The sequence below is a fragment of the Halichoeres trimaculatus genome, unplaced genomic scaffold (genome assembly GCF_033239565.1).
Source record: "Halichoeres trimaculatus isolate MK-OKI-2021-1 unplaced genomic scaffold, fHalTri1.1 fHalTri1_scaffold_5, whole genome shotgun sequence".
Lineage (NCBI taxonomy): Eukaryota > Metazoa > Chordata > Actinopteri > Labriformes > Labridae > Halichoeres > Halichoeres trimaculatus.
Window position 1 is genome coordinate 9,926,428 of NW_027437183.1, and position 22,049 is coordinate 9,948,476.

The following is a 22,049-nucleotide window of genomic DNA, read 5'->3' on the forward strand; positions in this document are numbered from 1 at the left end:
ATTGCATTTTGTTACCTCGCTGAGGGTGGGATTGAGTTTGACGCCCCGACACGTTCGCTGAGAGATTTTCTTTGTACACCAATCAGATCTGCCTGTCCTCCTGTCGCCGGGCGAAGTAGTACACTACAACCACGGGCCTCCTAATCTCTATCACTGTCTGTCTGCTGCTCCTTCTCTCCGCCGGTTCCTCAATCTCTTTTGGCGCTCTGTCTCTCGGCCTCCTCTCCCTTTCTGTCCTCTTCTATTTGTCATCATCCCTCTCTTTGACACCCACTCCATTTATTTCTCTCCTGCTCGCTGTCTCTCACTCACACTCTCTCCTCTCTTTTCATTGTCGTGTAGTTGTGGCCTTGTGCTCTCTTTGTGCTGAGTTGTCTCAGTTTAATGCTGACACTTTGGAGCACAGCTGGGAGACAGATGAGATTACAGTGTGTATTTTTATTTTGGTGTATTTCCACCACAGAGTTGGTGAAAAGACAGACCATACATCTACCCCTATTCCTGTTGTTTAATAGCAAAACTAAAATACCTTAAAAATGAGGCACTGACATCTTCAGATGCTAACTTCTCTGATTAACAGGGAAGATTGGTCTAGTCGGAAACAATTTTGGCAGAATATGATCTTGTGTCAGCTTGAAGCAGACACTCCCAGTTTTTAATAGTTCAGTGGCACCTGTGTTAGTTGGTTAGTTGTTTTTTTCTAACCCGCTCTCCCTCTAATGTCAAAATAGCTGTCAATCAAAGCATTTGACCCCATTAAGCATTAAATCATCCAAAGTATGAACCGACTATGGTGGCCTTATTGTACGGACAACTATCACAGTTATGTTGATGCGTGTAGTTACACTAAATCTAACGATAACTGTCAACTCAAAGCTCACTGCAAAAAAAATGAAATCTTATCAAGTTTTTTGTCTCATTTCAGGTCAAAAATTGTCTGATTATATTTGAAACAAGACATTTTCTAGACTGATAAGTTAAATGTGGCGCATATCAAGCTAGTTAAAGACTAAAATGAGGTCTGAATTTCTTGTAACAAGTAAAAAAAAAAATCTGCCAATGGAACAAAAGAAATTTGCTTGAACATTAGCTCGAAACTTGAATAATGTCTTAATACAAGTAACTTTCCATTTACAGATTAATTACTTGTTCCAAGCAATTTAGACCTCATTTGTGTCTTTAAATAACTTGAAACAAGACATTTTTCTGGACTGGTTGTTTGAATGTGGTTCATATTAAGCCTATAAAGACATTTTCTGCTGAAAATAAGACAAAAACATTTGATAAGATTTACGTTTTTTGCAGCACTTACAGAAAATAATCACTGAGGCAGAAACTGAAGCCTGTAGATGCACATCCCTCCTGTTTTCATGAGTTTCCCATCCTCTACCCACTCTTCCTATTTTCTAATAGGAATAGACCGATTATCAGCTGGGGGCCGATATTTGGCATTTTGGGGCATTTCGGCATCTGCCTTTTTTTAATCTGATGGCTGAAATAAAACCCATTCAAAACTGTGTTGATTTGGCTCTGATGCTTGTCTGCACAGAATATCTCCCTGTCTACACTATGGAAGCCTTAGATGGTCATTTATAATCAGTCATATAATACCAAACAGAAAATTAATTCAACTGCATTACGTGCCTGTAAAAGGCAGCACAAACTCTATTTTGTCCAGTTTTATTGCAGTTACATGAGAAATTTTGGAAAACTTTATTTACAGTAGAAAACTTAAGCTATTTTTTTTTTTTAAGTTTTCATTTACCTTTATAAAACATGCTGTTAAGCGTGGGAGCTGTTTAATAAAGATATGCTTGAAGGCATTTGATTGCAGTAAAGTGTTGGAGTTCATATTGTTCAAAAATTTTTACACCAATATTTTCACGTTGACGGCAAATGAATATTGGCTTCAAATATCGGTTTACAGCCTCCTTGCCTATTAATAATCGGTATTGGTATCAGCCCCAAAAAATCCATATCTGTCTATCTCTATTTTCTCATAACTGATTCATAAGATCTTGTTCTCCTCAAAGTTATAACTCTACAACATTTGTCACACAGGCTGTCACTCCACCACCCGTCACACATCATGCTTGTCATTTTGTTGTTTTGAGCTGTATTTTGCAGATGATAAAAAAAGAAGAAAACAATCACTGTCACAGGGTTTTATTCTTTTAAGAACAAGCAGACACCAAGAGTTAGAGCAGGCAGAACTGTGACAGAGAGTTAATCTTTAAAGAAAACATCGAAGTGTTATTGTATCTGTGTTTGTGTAAACTCTTGTGTAAGTATAGTTATGCCGATAAAAAAAAATAAATAAATAATTAAAATGACATATAACATGTAACCAGCATTTGCTTTTTCTTTTCAGGTTCTGTCTCCACTGTCTGATTCAATCTTAGCGGAGAAGACCGTTACGGTGTTGGATGACAAGGTAAGATGATGTGTTTTTGATATAATGTGTTGAATTCAAATCTGTGAATGTTACTCAAGCCTATGACAAAGATAATATTGGTTATTATGATAATGATGATAATGGTAATGATGAGGATGACCTTTATTATTATTATTGGGGTCCTTGCACTGACGAGCGAGGACACTATTGTATTTCGTCAATTTCTTTCTTCTTATCATTTATTAATATTATCATTTATTGTTGTTGTTGTTGTTATTATTATTATTATTATTATTATTATTATTATTATTATTATGATTATCATTTTTACTATCATTATATTAGGCACCTAGGGTCTTCTAAGTTTTAGAGCTTGATTTACAAAGCAAGATAATGAAGATGATCCTGCTACTACTACTTCTAAAATCAATGTCTACAAATATCACAACATCTACAAAAATAATATAAATAATAATGCCATCAATGGCCAGAGTATGATTTCTGTGAAAGTGCCTCAAAACCTATAGCAATTTTATCAAACGACCAATCTATTCAAATGAAAAAGTAATTTATTCTTGTATTAATCCACAAGGAACAGCTGTGTAATTTTTCCTTTTGTAGAAATACACTGACAGACAAACCTCTCATTTCACTGTCTGTCTCAAAAACTGACCTGCAGTTCCTCTCTCTTTGTCCAGGTCACCATCACAGATCTGGGAGTCCAGCTGGTTGCGTCTCTGTCGCTCAGCATGACGCCCAGTCCTGGAAATAACCAAGCTATACAGCTCACCACTACAGCTACAGACCTGCTCCATGTGCCTAAACAGGTACAAAATAACCCATCTACACACATGAAAATATCTCCATCATCATTTCCTCCAAAGGGTTGCATAACTGATTGGGAGAATTTAAATTGCCCCAGCAGGAGCTTTTTCTATCTCTACAGTAATACCACACAGGTTGTAATGACAGAACTTACATCTCCGCTATCTTTCTCATAATCTCTTTCTAATTAGGAGTGAGTCACTTTGAGGCTTAAGCACTACTTAGCTACAGTTTAAACCACCCGAGGTACTCAGCAAGGAAGAAAAAAGTTTACATTTGGAGCCACTGTTGAGTTCACTGGTAAAGCTCTCTCAAGCGACAGAAAACGCCTTCATCTGTGGCAGTTTATACGCAGAAACTGTAATGCAAGCCCACTTTTTCTCATGCATTTAATCACTCATTTACAAAGCAGCATCTCTAGAAAACACCTTCTCATCTTACAATAACACACACACAGCCATGTGACACCAGCACTGATGTTGCGTTGCTGCTGTGTTACATGGTAATTTCCTGGTCACATCACTAAGAGGTTATTTTATCTTACCATATCAAGCTAATATCCACGTGTTTCTCTTCCTCTTTCCTCGTTTTTTCCCTTTTTTTTAATCAAACAATACCCAATGCTATAATTTCTATCCAAGGGCCAATTTGCGAAGACGCAACTCATTACAAGGAAAATACAGATCTGATCTTGCATTTTATTCAAACATTAATTTCTTTCTATCAGTCTATTTTCATCTACTTCATTTACCATTACCTGAGGCACAGCGATGCTCCTGTGAAAACAAGTAAGAACCAACCCACCAGAGGGAAAGCAGGAGTACAAAGACGGGAACCGAGGAGGAGGAGAGGAAAAATGACAATTTAATGTGAAAATAGAGGAGAAGAGATAAAGTGTTGTTGTTTTAGTCGGAGCTTAATTACTTTTGTAGCAAGGCTTTTGTCGTGTTATACCTACACAGTCTTTTCTGTGCACTGATTGAAGAAAGCAAAATGTTTTATCATGGGAAATTAGTGAGGCAGGTTAGCTTAAAGACAAGCTGAGAAAAATGCACTCACTGCTGCTCCCTGTTTCTGTGTAGGTAATAGCTGCTGCTGAAAGCAGACAGATTAAGAAGATTGTGTTTTCTTTTCCCATGTTGCAAAGGGAGAGATAGAAAGTGGATTAAAAAGACAGGTCAGGTCACAAAAAGTGTGTTTGTGGGAAAAAGGAGGAGAGGAAGCTACAGTTCAGCTATCAGTGTTTACATGTTTATCAGAGCGTATTAGCTCTAGAGTAACAGCATTTTCTTTATCTGTTTCCATTGTGGATATGTGAGCAGTGGATTATTCAGAAAACCTATGATACCATCAAACAGATGTATGTTTTTTTAAGATTGAAGTTGTGTTCTATTTCTTATTTTCTTTCAGGAAGCAGCCATCAGTGCGTGGATCCAATACAGTGATGGATCAGTGACACCACTTGATGTTTATGATCCAAAGGACTTCCTCCTCTCAGCCGTGTCTCTGGATGAGAATGTCATCTCCATCAACAATCAGGTTCTTACCACAACCACTTGTCTTGAAAAAATAGAAGACACAAAACCATGAAAGTATTTGTTTGCAAAAAATCCCCCATACAATTATCGTCTCTCTTTCCTGTAGGAGCAACACTGGCCTATCGTTGTGGCAGAGAGCGACGGACAGGGGGCACTCGTCCGTGTAGAGATGGTCATCTCTGAGACCTGCCAGAAATCCAAAAGGAAGAGTGTGCTGGCATCTGGAATTGGTAATGTGATAGTGAAGTTTGGAGCAAAGAGCGAGGAAAGAGGGATGGGAAGAGGTGGACCAGATTATGACGGAGGCATGGACAACAGCACCAGTGATCAGCGAGCAAAAGATGGAGGGGAGTGGAAGTCCAACAGCGCTGCAGCAGATCGGGAAGAAGGAGCAATGAGGAAGGTGGGATACAAAGAATGACCGGGTTACTTGAAATTGATATTCAACACAGAACGAATGTTATCAGAATTATTTCTTTGTGAACGAATGTTTCTTCAAATCTCTGTCCTTATCAGGTTAGTACAACAACCAAAAGCACAGTGACACATCGAGCTTCTGGTGGAAAAGCTGCCAGCGGAGGCAGCAGCAGCAGTCGAGGCGGGGGCCCCAACCAGGCAGGAGACTACAGCAGCTACCCAGCACAGGTGGAGGTACCAGGCACCGGTGAGAGCGAGCTGACCCAGACCACCAGAGGACTGTCAGACCTAGAGATCGGGATGTACGCCTTGTTGGGTGTATTCTGTCTGGCAATTCTGGTCTTCCTCATCAACTGTGTCAGCTTTGCTTTCAGGTACAATGTTGTTGTAAAACAGGGTGACAGAGCTGTATAGTCTAAGCCAGGGGTCTGCAACCTTTGCTGTCAAAAGGACCATTTTGTTTCATCTGAATTGGATTCATGTCATTCTGGAGTCACAAAATCTACTACTAAGCCATAGGTGAATAACATTTTGAACATAGTTAAAATATAATGAATAATAATCCAAATTAGACCGTTTTTTTTTTTTTATTTGTGGATAGAGCCTGTCTGTTTTCATTGAGTAGCTTTTGTGCACAGTAATACACTTTGGCTTGTGTTAGGTTCCCAGTTGGGTTAGGGTTTGTACAGGTTAGACTTAGGGTCAGGGTTTGTTTTTTCACAGGTTAGATTTAGGGTTAGGGTTTAAGGTTTGGGGTCGGGGTCAGGGTAAGGGTTTTTACAGGTTAGACTTAAGATTAGGGTTAGTGTTTGTACAGGTTAGACTTAGGGTTAGGGTTGCCGTGTTTAGGTTAGGGTTAGGGTTATCATGATTTTGGTTGGTGTCAAGACACCCTTAATACCATTTGCAAGAAAACTAAAAATTCTTTATATCAATAATATTTGTTCAAAGCTCCAGGGAGCCTCTGCAAATGAGTCAGAAAGCCATATGAGGCTCTTGAGCCACAGGATGCAGATCCCTGGTCTAAGCAAACCTTTTAGTAAACCTTTTAGCACAATCTTTGATGCATCTTTGTTGTTTTTTTACCTGCAGATACCGTCACAAGCAGGTCCCCGTGTTGGAGGCAGGTGGTAACATGAACCACGCCCATGACTGGGTGTGGCTTGGCAATGAAGCCGACCTTCTGGCAGACCACTCTGATCAGTGCCAGGCGGGGCTTCCTGATGAGTGCACCACCATCATTGACCGAAATGACGGAGGGTACGAGGAGAATAAGTACCTGCTGAACGGGGCTGGTAACACCTTGGTGATGGGCTCAACAATGGGCACTATTAGTGGCAGTGGTAGCACGGGTGGACACCGAGGCATTGCCCATGGACAGACCTTGCCCAGATCTATCCAAGAACCGCATCAGTGCCTTTCAGCAATCACCACTGGTGGCAAAAACTCCAGTGGCCAAGCGGAGCATCTGAATAATTCCCCCCGGGCAAAGGCTGCAGCTGCGGTTGCAGCAGCCAAACGCAAACGCGTCCAATTCACGTCTTTTGCCACAGTTCTGCCCAATGATAATTCAGGTGGAGGTGGCCAGTATTCCAACTCTTCAGCCCTTGTCAGCAATGGGAGTGAGGATGACATCAAGTGGGTGTGCCAGGATATGGACCTGGGTCAGTCTGAAATCAGAACCTACATGGAGAGGCTACAAGACAATCTGTGACTGATGGGAAAGTGACTGAGAACCGGAGAGGTAGAAGAAGGAGGGGGAGGATGGACAATGACTACAATTCACCTGTAATGCCTTTGCAATGGATGAAGGGAGGGAGAGTGAGAAAGGAAAGAGCCATGAAGGGAACAAAAAGTTTGCAGAGAGTTTGGATGAATAGGCCGAAGATGTCCAGGTTGCTACATTTAGCTCCCCTTTGGAAAGCATACTGTCTTACTAGCTCACATACAAATCAAAGGTAGCACTCAATGAAGAACAATTTGAGTTGATTTTCTATCATTAATTGTGAAAATATTGGTGTAAAAACAGTTAAGTTCCTTGGATATAAATGTTTAATTTCAATGTTTAATAGTAGACCATATTGCAATACAGTAAATTCAGGGTATGTTATTCGGGCACACATTATGAAGCCACTGTACATTCAAATGAGGATGCCAAGAACATCATTACAGATGTATGTTTTTCTCATGTCTGATATCCACCTGCTGTGGCTTTTGATTGGTCATTGAAAGTTATCCTTTAGGTTTACCAGCAAAGTCTTGGTGGCTGTGTAATGAAAACAATGGTCATGATTAGGTGCACAGCAAAGATACAGTCTGTTTGTTTGTGTTTGATCATGTGACCCTTTGTCTTTGACATTGTTCAAAAGCAAAATGTAACGTAAAGAAAAATCTGTAACTCCAACTGCTCTACTACAAATTCAGGCACTAAGGGGATTTTGCCATTTAGCACTCATACTGTGCAATCTCACTCGTTCCAAAACGACAGAATGTGTCAAGAGTTGGAAAAAGATTTGGGTATAAAGACTGTTTCTCCCTTGGATCCAGGACAGAGGCATTTAAACTTGCACAATTCCAAACAGGAAAAGACTTCAGCCATATTTCAGGCTCACTTCCTGTTTCCTGAAACCTTCCAGCCAATGGCGGCTCTCTCCCTGTATTCAGAACCAACTCTGTCGCCCCCTTGGACCCTCTCCTCAACTGTGATTGGACAGCAGTAGGAACTCTTCGAACTCGAGTACACAGTAAAATACTGTGAAATACAGACTGTAACTAAAAGGTGGGACTGACTGAGGTGTCTCGTATTGAAAGAGACTGTTTGGGCTTTGCTGAACCTGATGGAACACGTAATAATGAGGATTCATTAAAACAGAAGCCACATAGGCGACAAGACAGACCGAGGTACTGACCCCGAGCAAACAGGATAAATTGAATGACACCACAGTACAAAGAAAACGGAATAACACTCTTGGTTATATTACGACTAGATATGGGTTCATGAAACATGTTTGTTCTCGCTGAACATAACTGTATATTTTGTTTTCCTTTGGTTTGTCCTTTTTGATAAATAGAATGTTTTATTATCTTTTTCCTAATTACATTTTCCTCGTTTGGGAAGATTTTAATAGTAGCTTTTTATTTCAGAGATTTATTAAGATTTTAAGGATATATGATTCTTTTTGTTTCTCCTAGATCTATTTATTTAAGTTAACATTACAGAGGGTGAGGAAGGAAAGGCCAGGGGCAAAGAGCGGAGACAGTGAACCTGCTGGGGTACGATAGCACATAAGAGAACAAGTGAAAGTAAGGAGACAGAGCAGGCAGAGGTTGCCTCACCTTCGTTAAGCTCAGGTGACGAGTTAAGACGATCCGACAATAAATACGGAGAACTGTAAGATTGTTAAGATTGCAATATTTATTTATAAATGTGTTACTGTTTCAGAGTACACTGTATGTTGTAGATAAATAAACATGCTTCAAAGTGCTTGTGAATAAGATTGCAGGTCACTAGCCAACAATATGGTGATATTTTGTACATTTTACAGTGCAAATAAGGTACACAATACTATCTACCACCACAATGTGAAAGTGATCTCATTGGTTCTTTTTCTAAAGATGTTCCTGTCTTTGTTTCAAGTATTGAATGGGTTCTTGTTTTTGTACAGGGGTCGGGATCAGTTGACCTCCATAAACAGATGTAAAAATTGAGGGAACCCAATCAAGCAACAAACTATAAATTGCTAAAGATTGGAGAGTCCACTTTCCAGAAAGGAAACTAAACCAAATGTGAGGATGTTTGAAAACAAAAACAGAATCTGGACTACTCCACTTACAAACATCTCTATTTCCAGTCATTTGTCTCGCAACATTTGTGTTAAAAGTTCCATTTTTGATTTCATGTGAAATCAAAAATGACTGAATGATCAGGTGTGGAAAAATGTGGATAGAAAGGGTCAGAAAAGTGCGGTTTAACAAGGACACACAGGAGAGCCTGCACCAAAGCAATAGATATTATTCTGATGGCAACTAAAATGTTTGCTCTGGACTAAAACAAAACACTGGATCTCACCTACTGTGGAGGATCCTGTAAGGATGGGTTGAACTGGTCCACGATGAATGGTTTCGGTAAAAGTGTAGCAATGATCTCAAATTAAAAAAAAAAAAAAAAACTTTTGAAATGTAACATGCTTTAACTGTTACACTCACTATTGTATAATTTAAGAACTGTATCGATGTCAATGGAAAAATACAAAGCTATTTTTGAAAATTACTATTTGGGCATTTCAGCTTTTATTTAATACATGATGCTGACTCATGTACTTTTTGTAGCCAATGTGGAAGGATTACAGTTCACAAAGTTAATCAAGCATACAGAGAAAGTAAAAGTGAAAGAGTTGTACAAGCATAATGGTTTGGTTTCTTCAAAATCCTTAAAGCTATCCCAAAATTTGGCAGCGTTCAGGATGGTATTTGGAATAAAAAAGAAAATGAGTTTTAAATGAATCTGGTTAAATAAATATGATTAAACTCTTTCCTACAAAGGAACACATTGTTTTCCCACCTACCTCTCAGAGACTGTTTCCCCTTGTTAACATCAAAACTGTTGCCTCTTATCATCTAGCAAACATTTTCCTACATATATAAGGTCATTTTTACTTTCTTTAATGGTAACTTTTACATGAAGTGCATGGAAATACAAAAAAGATAAGTAATGGCATTGCAGAGGGGCATTGATAAAGAATAAAAGGTGTTCCGTTTATATCAAGAACAATGATTTCCTTTCACTGATCAAAAGTTTGCTTTTGAAGATCATTTCATGTTCCTAAAACATATTAGGTTAATTCAACAAAGTTTGACATAAAGCAATAGCTTTGACAATGGAGAATGGATTAATGTCTGTAAGTAAATTGAGCGCCAAAAAGAGTTGGGATGTTTGTAAAATGTTCTTAACCCTTTAAGCCTTGGCCTCTTTTTTTGGGTCTCTGCTGGAAAAATGACACAACCAAATTGAAAAGATTATATTTCTGCATCTACAAGGTCTGTTTGAATCATTTTGGTCTCACAATAAAGGCAACATTTGTGAAATTTCTTTAGAGGTGTCAGTATTGGTATTTATGTCACTGGCTCAGAGTAATATCCCAAACAAACAGAAAGTTGGTTGAAGTATAACAGGACGTTGTTTGTGGCTGAGTTTTTCCTGTTCAATCTGATGTGCAATATGACTATCTATACGTGATGAGTGCTTTCGGTTTTGGGCTTTTGTTGTGGAGCGACCTCAAAGTCCTCCAATGGGTTTAAAGGGTTAAAAACATATTTTAATGACACATAGCTTAAATTTTGCATAGCATTCAACTTTTTTTTTTTTTTTAAATCTGGGAGTTTGTAGAATAAAGTTTTAAGAGAAAACATCCAAGTCTACTATGATGAAATACATTTCTTCTGTAGACACTCAGCCAAAACCTGCAATAAGGCTTGAGTGAAGTGGATGACACCTTCAGTCCACAATCAGTTGAATTTTCAACCACATAGACACATCTAATATACTTTTAACCCAAATCTGAGAATAAATGACACAGTTTTATTATCTATCATCACTAATCAAGCCATTGTACAGTAATAGTTCAGCCGGCAGTGAACAACAGGACTTTTGCGGTTGTGCTGAAAGGAAAAACACAGAGTAAAAGAAAGGGTTTGTGTCAGGAGTGACAGAGTGGGAGATGCACCAGGACAGCAGTAGTATTTGTTGCAGGTAGGAGACATACCAGTGGACATGAATCCTGATGTGTTTTTGTTTGTTTCTTTTTTTTTCTGCTGTTGTCATTGTTTCGACATGGAGGCCAATAAAGACCCATAACCAAAACAGAGAGCCTGCTTCTTTGTCTAACAACATTCTCTTTTTACATTACCCGATAATCTGTTCATAAAATACTGTGACTGTTCTGATGATCATTAATAGCCATGTTAAAGTGTCTTTTATCTTTAGAGTCCCGTTGCACAATGAAACAAATAGGGTCTTATCTAAAGGTCCCATATTGTGCAAAACTCACTTTGTTAAGTCTTTTAGTGAAATTTGTGGATCTTAAGCTTTCCTCCCAGCCCACAGTATTTGATATTTAATGGCAAAACCTGTACTCAGTAGTGCTTGTGAATGTAAAATCCTGACCTAAAACGAGCTGTTTGGATTTTGGGGATTTGCCGACGTCAGCGTTTCCCTTTGTTTGACCAATCGGGAGCAAGTCTGACCTGATTGGTCCACAGGAGCAGATAACCCCGAACAGCCTCCTTGCCCACTCCTCTCCCGCTGCCGGAGAGAAATCTCTCCAGCAGCGGGGAGGAGAATGCCAAAGTTCAAAAGCGATCACGGCTCTGTTTTTGGCTGTAAACAGCCACATAGTTCCATGCACAAGCTTCCCATCTCGGAAGAAGACAAGACTAAGTGGCTAGAGTTCATTTATCAAGGAAATGTGCCAGCTACACTCAGTAAAACTGTGCATGTGTGTGCTAGTCACTTCACGGCCGACTGCTTTTCCAACTTTGGACAGTATAACAGAGGGCTAGTGAATAGACTGGTCCTGAATCCAGGCGTATTACCAACAATCCGCCAACAAACCTTGGACCCTGGAAATGTGAGTATTTTAAATGCTGTGTGCTGTGGAGCAGATGTAGGAGCTTTTCCACAGTGTCCCCCCTGTTTCTGTGTTAGCCTCTGGGTGCCAACTTTAGCTGCGGTTATCCTGTTGTTTTAGCCTGTAATGTTACGGTAGACAAGCGTCGCTGTTTTCTAAACATTGTGCACTCGAGCTGGTGGCGCCGCTCTCAGTGATGTGGAAGAGCGGGGCGGTATCAGCGGTGGCTCATTTACATATGAAGATCACGGCCACTAAATCAGAGCGTTCTGAACAGAGGGGCTATGTGAGCCTGGAAACAATGCTGCTGTACTTGATTTCTTGTCTTTTTGGACCAAAACATGTTACTACCATTTCATGAAGACATCAATGATCCATATTAAACTGCAGAAAAGGAGCATAATATGGGACCTTTAAACTATTACAGCTTATTGCAAATGCACTGTTCTCCAGCTCCAACCCCTTGTCCGCACACAGTTTCTCATGGCTTCAACGAACTTGAAAAACTCTAAGATGCCAAGCTTGTGGCTTTTAGACACTGTTCAATCAGGGGAATTAAGGCCTGTTTACACTCATTCTGTTTTTGTTTTTTTTTCTTTACAAAAACAATGCTGCTCACCCATCCAGCACTCAGTCTGCAAAGCTCAGACACACCATCAGCAAACACTGCTGCATTCTTTGGAATCAACTCTACGTCACTGACCATTCAAAACCAAAAAGGGGTGGGACTTTTGATTCCAGCCTTGTTGACAATAATAGCCTTGTTCTTTTGAGGGTGTAATTTTAAGGTCAGAGCTGCAGCTAACGCAACATCTAAACAATTCTCTTTCATAGTATTTCAGTTCATTCTTAAAATTAATAGAAGCTATTGTCAAACAAACTTGTAATTTTCATACAGACGAAAGAGTCAGGGAAGCAGAAGAGCGGTGAGACAGCTTTTGTTGCCATCAGACAGGAAGCTCTAATAATAGAAAAAGCAGTTTTAATGATCAAATGCCATCCAAGAACAAAAATGGCAACATGGGCAAAAGTAAACACCTAATCATACCTAAATTTAAGAAGACTCTTAAGGTTAACTGGAAAGGGGTGAGTACATTTGGTCAAAAGTCAAAGCGTACTTGTATTTTGCAGCAAACACTGATTAACAGTGGCAGAACCTTTAACCATAACAGACCACATGTGTCATGGAGGAGGGCAAAGACAACAGCAGCTGATTTCACTGATTGGCGCTCTTCTTCAATCAAAGAGGAGGGACTTTAAAAGTCCACTTGTTACATCTTTTTGGACATTTTGATGAGCCAGACTTCAGCAGACTCAATCAGCGCTGATCTCGGTCTGACTGAGAACAATGCTGTAACAGCTGGTTTTGAATCAGAGGACTGCAATTACTCACTGCGTACACAGCTGCATCAGAGGACGTTATTTACCCATTTGTTCGGAGGTATTGGGCTTTTATTTTGGCCTCACTGCTGGTCAGACACTCAAAATTAAGAGTTTACCCCCAAAAGATGGCTGATTCCTGACATCACTTCCTGGTTTTATCTGGCTTCTAATCCATAAGTTTCTGCGAAGAGTTGCTTGGAGGCCCAGTGGAAGTCATGATGATGGAGAGTCATTTACATGAGCAGTTAATTAAGATAATGCTCTGTGGCCCCATGGATTACCAGGAATAAGTATGAAATTAGATATCTATGATAAAGTTTTCATTTGATCCAAATTACCTCCACACCTCAGTGGCTGACAGCCCATCATCCCTGTGTGTTTGTGTGTGTTAGGCTGTGAAATCTTGAGGAGCAGTAAGGGGGAAATGTTATATTTTTAGACATGGGAACAAATCATAACGTCTAATGGCAACATCTCAGTGTTTGGGGAGTGGTCTTTCAATGTCCCCTCCAAACAATTTCATCACCTTGGTCAATTCTTAACAAATGTAGTGGAAAATAGAGCGGGAGCTTCCTGCTGTGATGGTTTTTGATGTCTGAGGTAAGAAAAAAAATCAGTCTCCTGAAATTGTCTTTGAAGTTTCTGTAGTATTGCTCCATAGCCTCTGAGTAGAAGTGCATTGTATATTAGCACACCGCCACAGCAATTTAAATTAAAAATCCTTACCCCCAAAATGATCATATAATTGTCCTATTGGTAAGATATCTTTTTTTTCTTTAGTCACTGAACTCCACAAAAAATGTCTTTAAAGAGCACAGTGCAGCAGCTTAGCTAAATGAAAAAAACACAACATGGTGTTTGGTTTATAGACCTCTTATCTTTGCCCTCCTTCAGGTCTGGGATAACAATTGATCTGTTTATAACTGTTGAGGACTTTGGACCTCATAACATGAACAGAGCTCCCACTGTGCCTTAAATGAACACACATAAAGGCTTGTGACTACAGTTTGTCAGCAGGGCTCCTCAAAATGAGTGTTCATGCGGTCAAATAATGTGAAACAGCTCAGAGGATTATTTAAACAAATGAAAATGATAGTCACTTCTAAATCATTTTCATACATTCCCCAGCCTTGTTGTAACTTAAAAAAAAGTGTAAATCCTGTCTTTTTAGATAATCAAAAACAACAGAGTGAAGGATGCTGGGAGACTGTTTTCTCACTTAGCTCCCTGATGTGTGGTTAAATGTTTGGCCTCGATTTAAAACCCGGTCAACAGCCATCATCCCTCTTTCTCTCTCTGTCTAGAGTCGTCATGAGTGCACACTTGTGAGTTCTTCATTTTTACATAAGCACACATTTACAGTGTTCTGTTCACTGAACTACCCAGGGTCCAGACCAAAGACTGTAAAACAAATGGACGTCCGTTTGCTCGGCTCGTAGTGAGGTCTCCACAAAAACTGCTCCCCCTGGTGGCTGGCTGCAGTATGGGTTAAAAAATCCAGCTTTCTAGCCATTCCAGATGGGCTGTGGTCAAACTTTAAAACATTGATTCACTTCGTAGAAATGTTTCTCACATCCGATTTTTGTGGTGATTTAAAGATATTATTTGGATGGCTTGCATTTAAATCCTCTTTTTTTTTTTCTGAAAAATTTCATTTTCATTAGTTATACGAGGTTAAAAACGAGGCTTTACGTAACGTTTAACGATGATTGACAGCTGCCGTTCTCGTGTATTTTTTTTCAGGGTGTAAAATATGTCGAGTGGCAGAGTCAAGAAGTGATTGGACTGGTTTGAACTGAAATGTTCCAAAATGTCTAAAACAGTGAACATTAAATGTTCATGTTTAATTTACATTATTTTTCAGTGCCAGACCAGCTACCATCACAAACATCATTTTATAATACAAATTTGCTCTTTTGCTAAAATGATGAAATTTCCAAAAAAGATTATTTAATATATTTTTAATTTACGTTACACAAAACGTCCATGAGTGAGATTATATACTGGCTTAAATTAAATGTGCTGTACGGCTGATCTGTTTTAATTGGACTATAGTGCCACCAGGTGTGTGTTTGTTTGGAAACTAATGGGGATCAGATCTGAACAAATTTTCTTTGTTCGAGACAAATTTTTACCGGAGACAAAGAAGAGGCAAGGTTTTTATTAACAGTTATGTTGCACTATTGTTTAAAATGTGACAACAAGCAAACTTTGTAAGCTAGTACAATAGTTTAGTAGCTGTCTTTATGTAGCGCTACTGAAAGCTGTAAGTCATGTCAGTAATGTGTGACATTAGTAAATCCTGGTTATGTCCTGCCAGTCATCTACCAAGCAGAGCTAACGTAACCTCACTCTTCATTTTATTGCTAGACTCTCAAGTTTGATTAGACCACTGCAGAATAACTGCTGCACGTGGGTTGGAATAAACATTATCAAATAATAGAAATTGTTTCCAGCAGAGAAAAACACAGATCTCTCTTCTCACTACTAAACTTCATCAGCTGGCGTGATGTTAGAGAGACCTTGAAATGCCAAAAACCAGTCTGGTCCTGATTCACCTGATCAGAAAGCTAAGATGTTGCATTTGGAAGTAACCTTTCATGGTGCTGATAACCTCATTTTAAAGTGTGGGTTACGATCAGACATGTATCTAGAAGGGAGACTTTTCCTAAATTACTTAGAAACTCCTCACAGCCCCTATTAGGATTTACATTAGACTGAGCACAGCTGGAGTTGAGCTCTGGTCAGCAGCATCAGGCATGTTTTTTTTTTTTTTTTCATCTGTAAGTCTGTGTTCTACTGAGTCCATGTGTGTTAAAGGTGTGTGTGTGTATGTGTGTGTGTGTGTGTTATGATTAGACTATTTGATGCTTTTGTAATAAAACAGAGTTATTTTCTAGAGAGCACAGTAATGACAGCATTACCTTCACCTCTTCAAAATAGACCAGCAGCATTTTTGTCCATTACGGTAAATATACTTTCCACAGATTCTTCCATGCTTTCAGGGCACACAGGAACACTCATACACACACATACAAGCACACATCAAGACCAGCTGAACAAAAAAAAAAAAAAGACTTTCATTGCCTTTGCAGGAAAACACATATCAGCGCACTGTACAGCCAGCCTCACCCAGCTATGTGTGCTCATGGTAGTATTGCAGAACAGGTTTTGACCTTAGACTGTGAAAAAAAATGGACATCATCTTGCTTGTCTTGAAATGTCAAGAAGTGATAGGACTCCTAAAAGAAAAGAATAACTATTATTTTTGTTAACCTGCTCCACTCAGCTTCTCTCTGAGTCCCTCATAGGGTGGGTCTGGCCTGACTTTCAACGGTAGAGTGGGGCACCAGTTGTGGTAATGTATTAGTTAAAGTTTCATGTCAATTTGTAAGAATTTGAAAATATTTTTTCAAAATGTATGACATAGTGTCTGTTCTTCTGCTGTTGTTTTTTTATGTAATCATGAATGATACTGGTTATCATAATTGTATTGAACTTTTTTCATGTTGCACTAATGAAATGTCTTTCTTTCTCGATGTATTGGTAAGAAATAACCAATCTGAGAAAATATGTTCAGTAAAACACTGCGGCAGCTTGATAATAATTCAGACCTTTATGAAATCTCAGTCTGTTGATTTTTTAAGTAGGATTGACTTTTCCAAAGTAATCATAATTAATTAGTTATCAATAAGATTCCTGTATCTGGAGATGCTTCAGGTATGAAGAATTGTGAGTTTGACATTTGTTTGTCTTGATGTTGCAGTATCGTTGCTCTCTAGCCGCATGCTGTTGGACATCCGACAGGCCACCGTGCACCACAAAAAGCACTCAGCGACAGATTTTACCATGTCCTTTGACATCGTTTCACGCGCTGTCAAGCCATTCATTTGAACTCTCCCACTCACGTCTGTGTTTCTGCGTCCTTTGCTTTTCAACGGGGCACGGGGCAGAGTACCAAATGCAGCCACAGACTGTTTACTTCTGATTTGCTGTAACTTTCTCTCACTCAATTAATGACAAGCACTTATTCCACGTTTAAAATCAACCAACCAACTGCCATTTCTAGTGGGCGGACGCGATCGCATGTTGAATTTAGGCAGAGTGGTGCTGCGTTCATGGCAAACTGAAAATACAGGACAAATTGCATCCCATATTGATTTAAAATGGGACGCAACCTTTAGCTGTGAAATACAGGATGATTCCATATTATACGGGACGGTTAGCAACCCTACGTAGGCTAATGTTACATTTCTGAGAAAAAAACTGTTTTCAGTCACGTGAGACCCTGCGTACTGATTTAAGTGATGATTTTATGGATCTAGGTGTGGTGTATTCCATTAACTTTCTAAAGCACTTTAAATGCTTTATGTTAACACTTCAGATTTTTCTGCCTCAAACCTCTACTGATTTATGCAGGTTAAAGCAATAAGGTACAGGTACCACTACTGTCTGTCCCTGTGTATTGGGGCCTACCTATATAAATCTAGAGTAGAAAAACTACGACATAAATCTTTTTTTCGTCAGAGTAATAGAGGTGTGGACAGGACTTACTCTAGTATTTGTCCCATATTTGTGTCAGAACAGCAATGAGCTCTGATAACGGCCTGTTTTAGGTTTTTCATACTCTCAACAATCTTTCTTGTTCATTCCTTCCTTCAGACTCAATCACTTTAGCCTGTATAAACTGCAGATTTCTCCCTTACATCTATTCATCCTCTCTGCATAAACACCATCTCTGACTGCAAACATAAGGAAAAACAAACTTCAGCATGAATCTTTTTTTCTTTTCATCTCTCCGACCAATCGTGCCTTTGACCATATTTCTTAGTCTCCCCTCTCCCTCTGAGTCCAACTTGCTGGAGCACATACGGTGTCACACTCCAATTTGGAGCTGCGTTTCATTAACATGTGTTTTGTCCGTCCCTGCAGGCTCTGCTCTGCTTCACAGGTTGATTTACAGCTCTTATCAAATACATATTGCCAAGCGAGTGAGACGTGCAACCTTTCATTTGCACGCCGCCGCCCTGCAAATTCGACACGCTACATTAACAAGAAAAATGACTGCTGCTATGCATGCCAAGAGCCTGTGTGTATATGTGAGTGTAAGTGTGTGTGTGTTTGAGAGAAGGTGGGACAGAGAGATGAATAAAAAGTGCTACAGAGGGAAATACAGTAAAGTTAGTGTGTGGATCTAAGCTTTCCCTTCGGTGTGGTTAAGCGTGCAAGTCAGAAAGAGCTGGATGTTTGAAATTATTTAATTGATTGCTGGAAGTGTGTGTGAGTGTGTGTAAGATTAACAGTGATTTGGAGTATGTTTAAAAAGTAAGTGAGGTCAAAACTGCTGAACTATAGATGAATGTTTCCTGGTTTCTCCTGGGGGGATAAAACATGCCTCTGGAGCCAAAAGTTTGCAAAGAGAGACATAAAATTAATTGGATTGGCTCCTGGCTATTTTTAACTAATCTTGGTGTTTTTCAAAGGTATCAACACACCTTTTGTACACGTTTTCATCTGAGCACTGATTGAAATTTAAAAACTGACTGCTGAAATGGGCTCATGCTCTAAACAGGGTATTTCAGACCAAAGGGTTTTTTTTTATGTGCTGCACAGAGATGTTACAGATTTATGACACACACTGGGTTATTTGATGAGGTTTTGGACTCATAAGAGCTTGTACCTCTGGTAGCTTTTGGGATTTAAAACCTAGGAGCTGTTCGCAGATACACAAAGTCAAGGGAGTTGATAGATGGGAAGGTATGGGAAGGTATGGGAATAGGTCAGCATAAATTTCTTTGTGTTTGTGCCCTACCACAAGATATTTGCATAGCTAAGGGGTTTAAGTTGAGTCACTCGTTGGACAAAGTTTTAACTTTTTTTTTCTTTTTGGAAGTGGAGGAGTATCACAGTATCACTGGGAAAGATCAGCAATATGCAGTTCGAAAAACATGGGACTAAATAAAAGGAGAAAAAAGGACTACTGGCCACATATTACAAACAGGAAATCATTTGATAAAAAAATACAAAGATTTACAAATAATAATAATAATAATAGTATTTAAAAAAAAAAAAAAAAAAAAAAAAAAAAAAAAGAAGAAGAAGAAAGAAGGGGGACATCCGTATCAGAATTTACTGTCTGGTGAATTGTGATCCTCATGGTCAGTAAATCAGTACATCGCTATTCAGTGCAGGATAGGCTTAAAACAATCTATGCATTCTGGACGATTGATTTTGAATGTTGAAACCTTCAACTTCTCATATCAGATTAAAAAAAAAAAAAAGGTTAATTAAGTCAGATGTGAGTATTGTATTTTCACTTAAGGTACAAATAATCTGCAGGACTGGCGCAGCCTAACCTGCCACGCTCAAAGAACAGTTTCTTATGCCCACCACAGAAATATTTCACTAGTCCATCTGGGAAGCAGCTCTCCGGTTTTGTTTTCAGAGGCGGGACCTTCAAAAAAAAAAAAAAAAAAAAATCAGCAGCTGGTGATTCATTCATTCATTTTCTGACTGGTAGCCTGCCAATCACAGGGCTGACACAGAAAAAGACAAACATTCACTCACACCTAGGGACAATTTAGAGTGCTCAATTAACCTGGTGAGCATGTTTTTGGACCTGGGAGGAAGCCGGGGTACCCGGGGAGAACCCATGCATGCACAGGAAGAAACTCCACACAGAAAGGCCCACCAGCCAAGCTGGGAATTGAACTGGTGACCTTGTTGCTGTGTGAGGCTGCAGCGCTAACTGTTGCGCCACTGTGCAGCCCACCACCTAAAATATAATTTAAAAAATGTAATAAAACCCAAAAAGAAAAACTTTTTGCCCAAATTTAACAACTTGTTACATTTTGGGCCAGTTATTCAATTTTGGGTTGCTGTTAGGTTCAACAGGAGTGGTTTTGTTGGCACTGAAAAGTGTTCTTTTTAAGTTTCCCGTTGCAAGCTTTGCTGCTCTGTTAAAATAAAAACACTGACTGCAAATGACACAAGACTCTGAGGTACTTGTGAGTCCATTAGGAGAGCTGACTTATTCTGGTCCACCCATCTGTCCTGTTTAAAGTGATGAACGACCAGTCAGAGAGTCTGTTCTAATGCTGTTACTTCATATACAAGCTTTCATAAACTACTAAATTATAGCTGTTATAAAGGAAGAATACTTTTCCCATTTAAGGAAACTAATCATACACATTGTGCCTTGACTAAAAACTATCTAACTTTTTTTTATATAACGTTAACAGGACAAGAAATCAGGGCTCATAGGGCTGGTGTCAGAAATAAAAATGCAAAGAACACTCCATATTATTAGACAACCACATGTAATAACACACAGATCTGCAGCCCTGGTCTGTAAATGTGTTTTTGATGAGCAGAGATTCTGTGTATAACAACGACTTACACTCCAACACACACACTGACACACAAACAAGCTGAGCTGTGTAATTCACGGCCCATTAATCGCTGTGTGACCTTCCTGAGGTATTAGGTGATCCACAGCTTCTGTGAGCTTGTAAGCTAATAGATGATATCCCACTGCACACACACACACACACCCTCTCTCTCTCTCTCTCTCTCTCTCTCTCTCTCTCTCTCTCTCTCTCTCACACACACACACACACACACTGGCCTTTAAGCATGTTCACAGATCATGATGTAAATAGATGATGGCATTATTCACAGTTTACTCACACACATTTTTTCAGGTACACCCAGTAGGTAGAAATAGACAGACATACTCCAAACACAGTCAGCTAACCTGCGGTGTGTGTCAGAGGTGCTGCAACTAATGGCCTCATTATGCCTGGCATACACAGGCATATAAAGGACACACACATTGTGACAAAACATGGATACAGTCACACAAACATAGATAAAAATTACTAAAACTGAACAAAATCCACGAACTCACACAGTCAGTGTTTTTCTGTAATTTGCTGCTGGGGTCGTCTTAGTTATTCTGACTTGCACACTCACACCTTAGTTTCAGGTGTACCTGTGTTTTATCCACTCTGACACAGCATGCCCCACCTTCACTAATAAGAGTGCAGCAAGGTCTGCCATGATTTATGACACTGAATGTGTGTGTGTTAACATAAGAATGTGCTAACAATCTATGTGAGGCTCATATGACCGTGTATATGTGCATGTGTGTGGGTGTGTGATGTATGACATGCTCAGTCAGACTCAGAGCCCTAAATGGCTCCTCATCCATTCAGCTCCTCTCTATTTAATGACAACAGGAGACGTAACGAGACGTGCAAGTGAAAAAAAAAATACTGAGTGTGTATGACAGATTTCTTCTGTCAGATTCAAAAAGTGTTGTCTGCATTTTGCAACCATCTAACCTATTCTACTACTGAAACCTTTTACATGAATTCACATAAACTCAAAGCTGCTGCTACATTAACGTCACTTCTCCGTCCAGTAGGTTGGGAATCTCTGGTTAGAATCTGTTTTTTTTGTTGTTATGTAAGCATTATTGGTACAAATTTCTGGTGTAAGTTACCCAGTACATTTTTAAGCTTTAAAGAAACAGTGCATAGGAATATTTTTTGACATAGAGCAGTCAGATTCTAGATTGAAACGCTTCTTTGCTCCTCCTCCGTGGATACATTCCAGAAGTGATGGTGGCCTTTGAGGACAATAAGCTGAGTGTAAGCTTGGTCCTCCATTTGGAGCATCAAGTGTTCATACGTTATTAAAAACTGAAGCATCATAACAAACATTGCCTCATTAAAAATGACAGTTTTCATTGTTCTTACAGTGCGTTCCATTTGTACTTGGAAGTCAGAATTTGCAAGTTCCTTGTGGTAAATTTCAGCTGGAAGGCCCCCTGAAGTTGAAATTTCCAACTGGGAAGTTGGA

At 39.4% G+C, this 22,049-nt stretch overlaps 1 protein-coding gene across 1 annotated transcript in view; it reads left to right on the forward strand.

Annotated features, from left to right (window-relative positions):
* Positions 1-11,021, forward strand: part of LOC141790241 (transmembrane protein 132C) — a 343,929-nt gene extending 332,908 nt beyond the window's left edge. Inside the window, exons 11-16 of the mRNA XM_074669971.1 lie at positions 2,372-2,434; positions 3,094-3,222; positions 4,631-4,759; positions 4,865-5,161; positions 5,275-5,549; positions 6,268-11,021. Coding sequence (XP_074526072.1) covers positions 2,372-2,434; positions 3,094-3,222; positions 4,631-4,759; positions 4,865-5,161; positions 5,275-5,549; positions 6,268-6,889 — 1,515 coding nt within the window. The 3' untranslated portion in view covers positions 6,890-11,021. The remainder of the gene's footprint in view (positions 1-2,371; positions 2,435-3,093; positions 3,223-4,630; positions 4,760-4,864; positions 5,162-5,274; positions 5,550-6,267) is intronic.
* Positions 11,022-22,049: the final 11,028 nt, after the last annotated feature.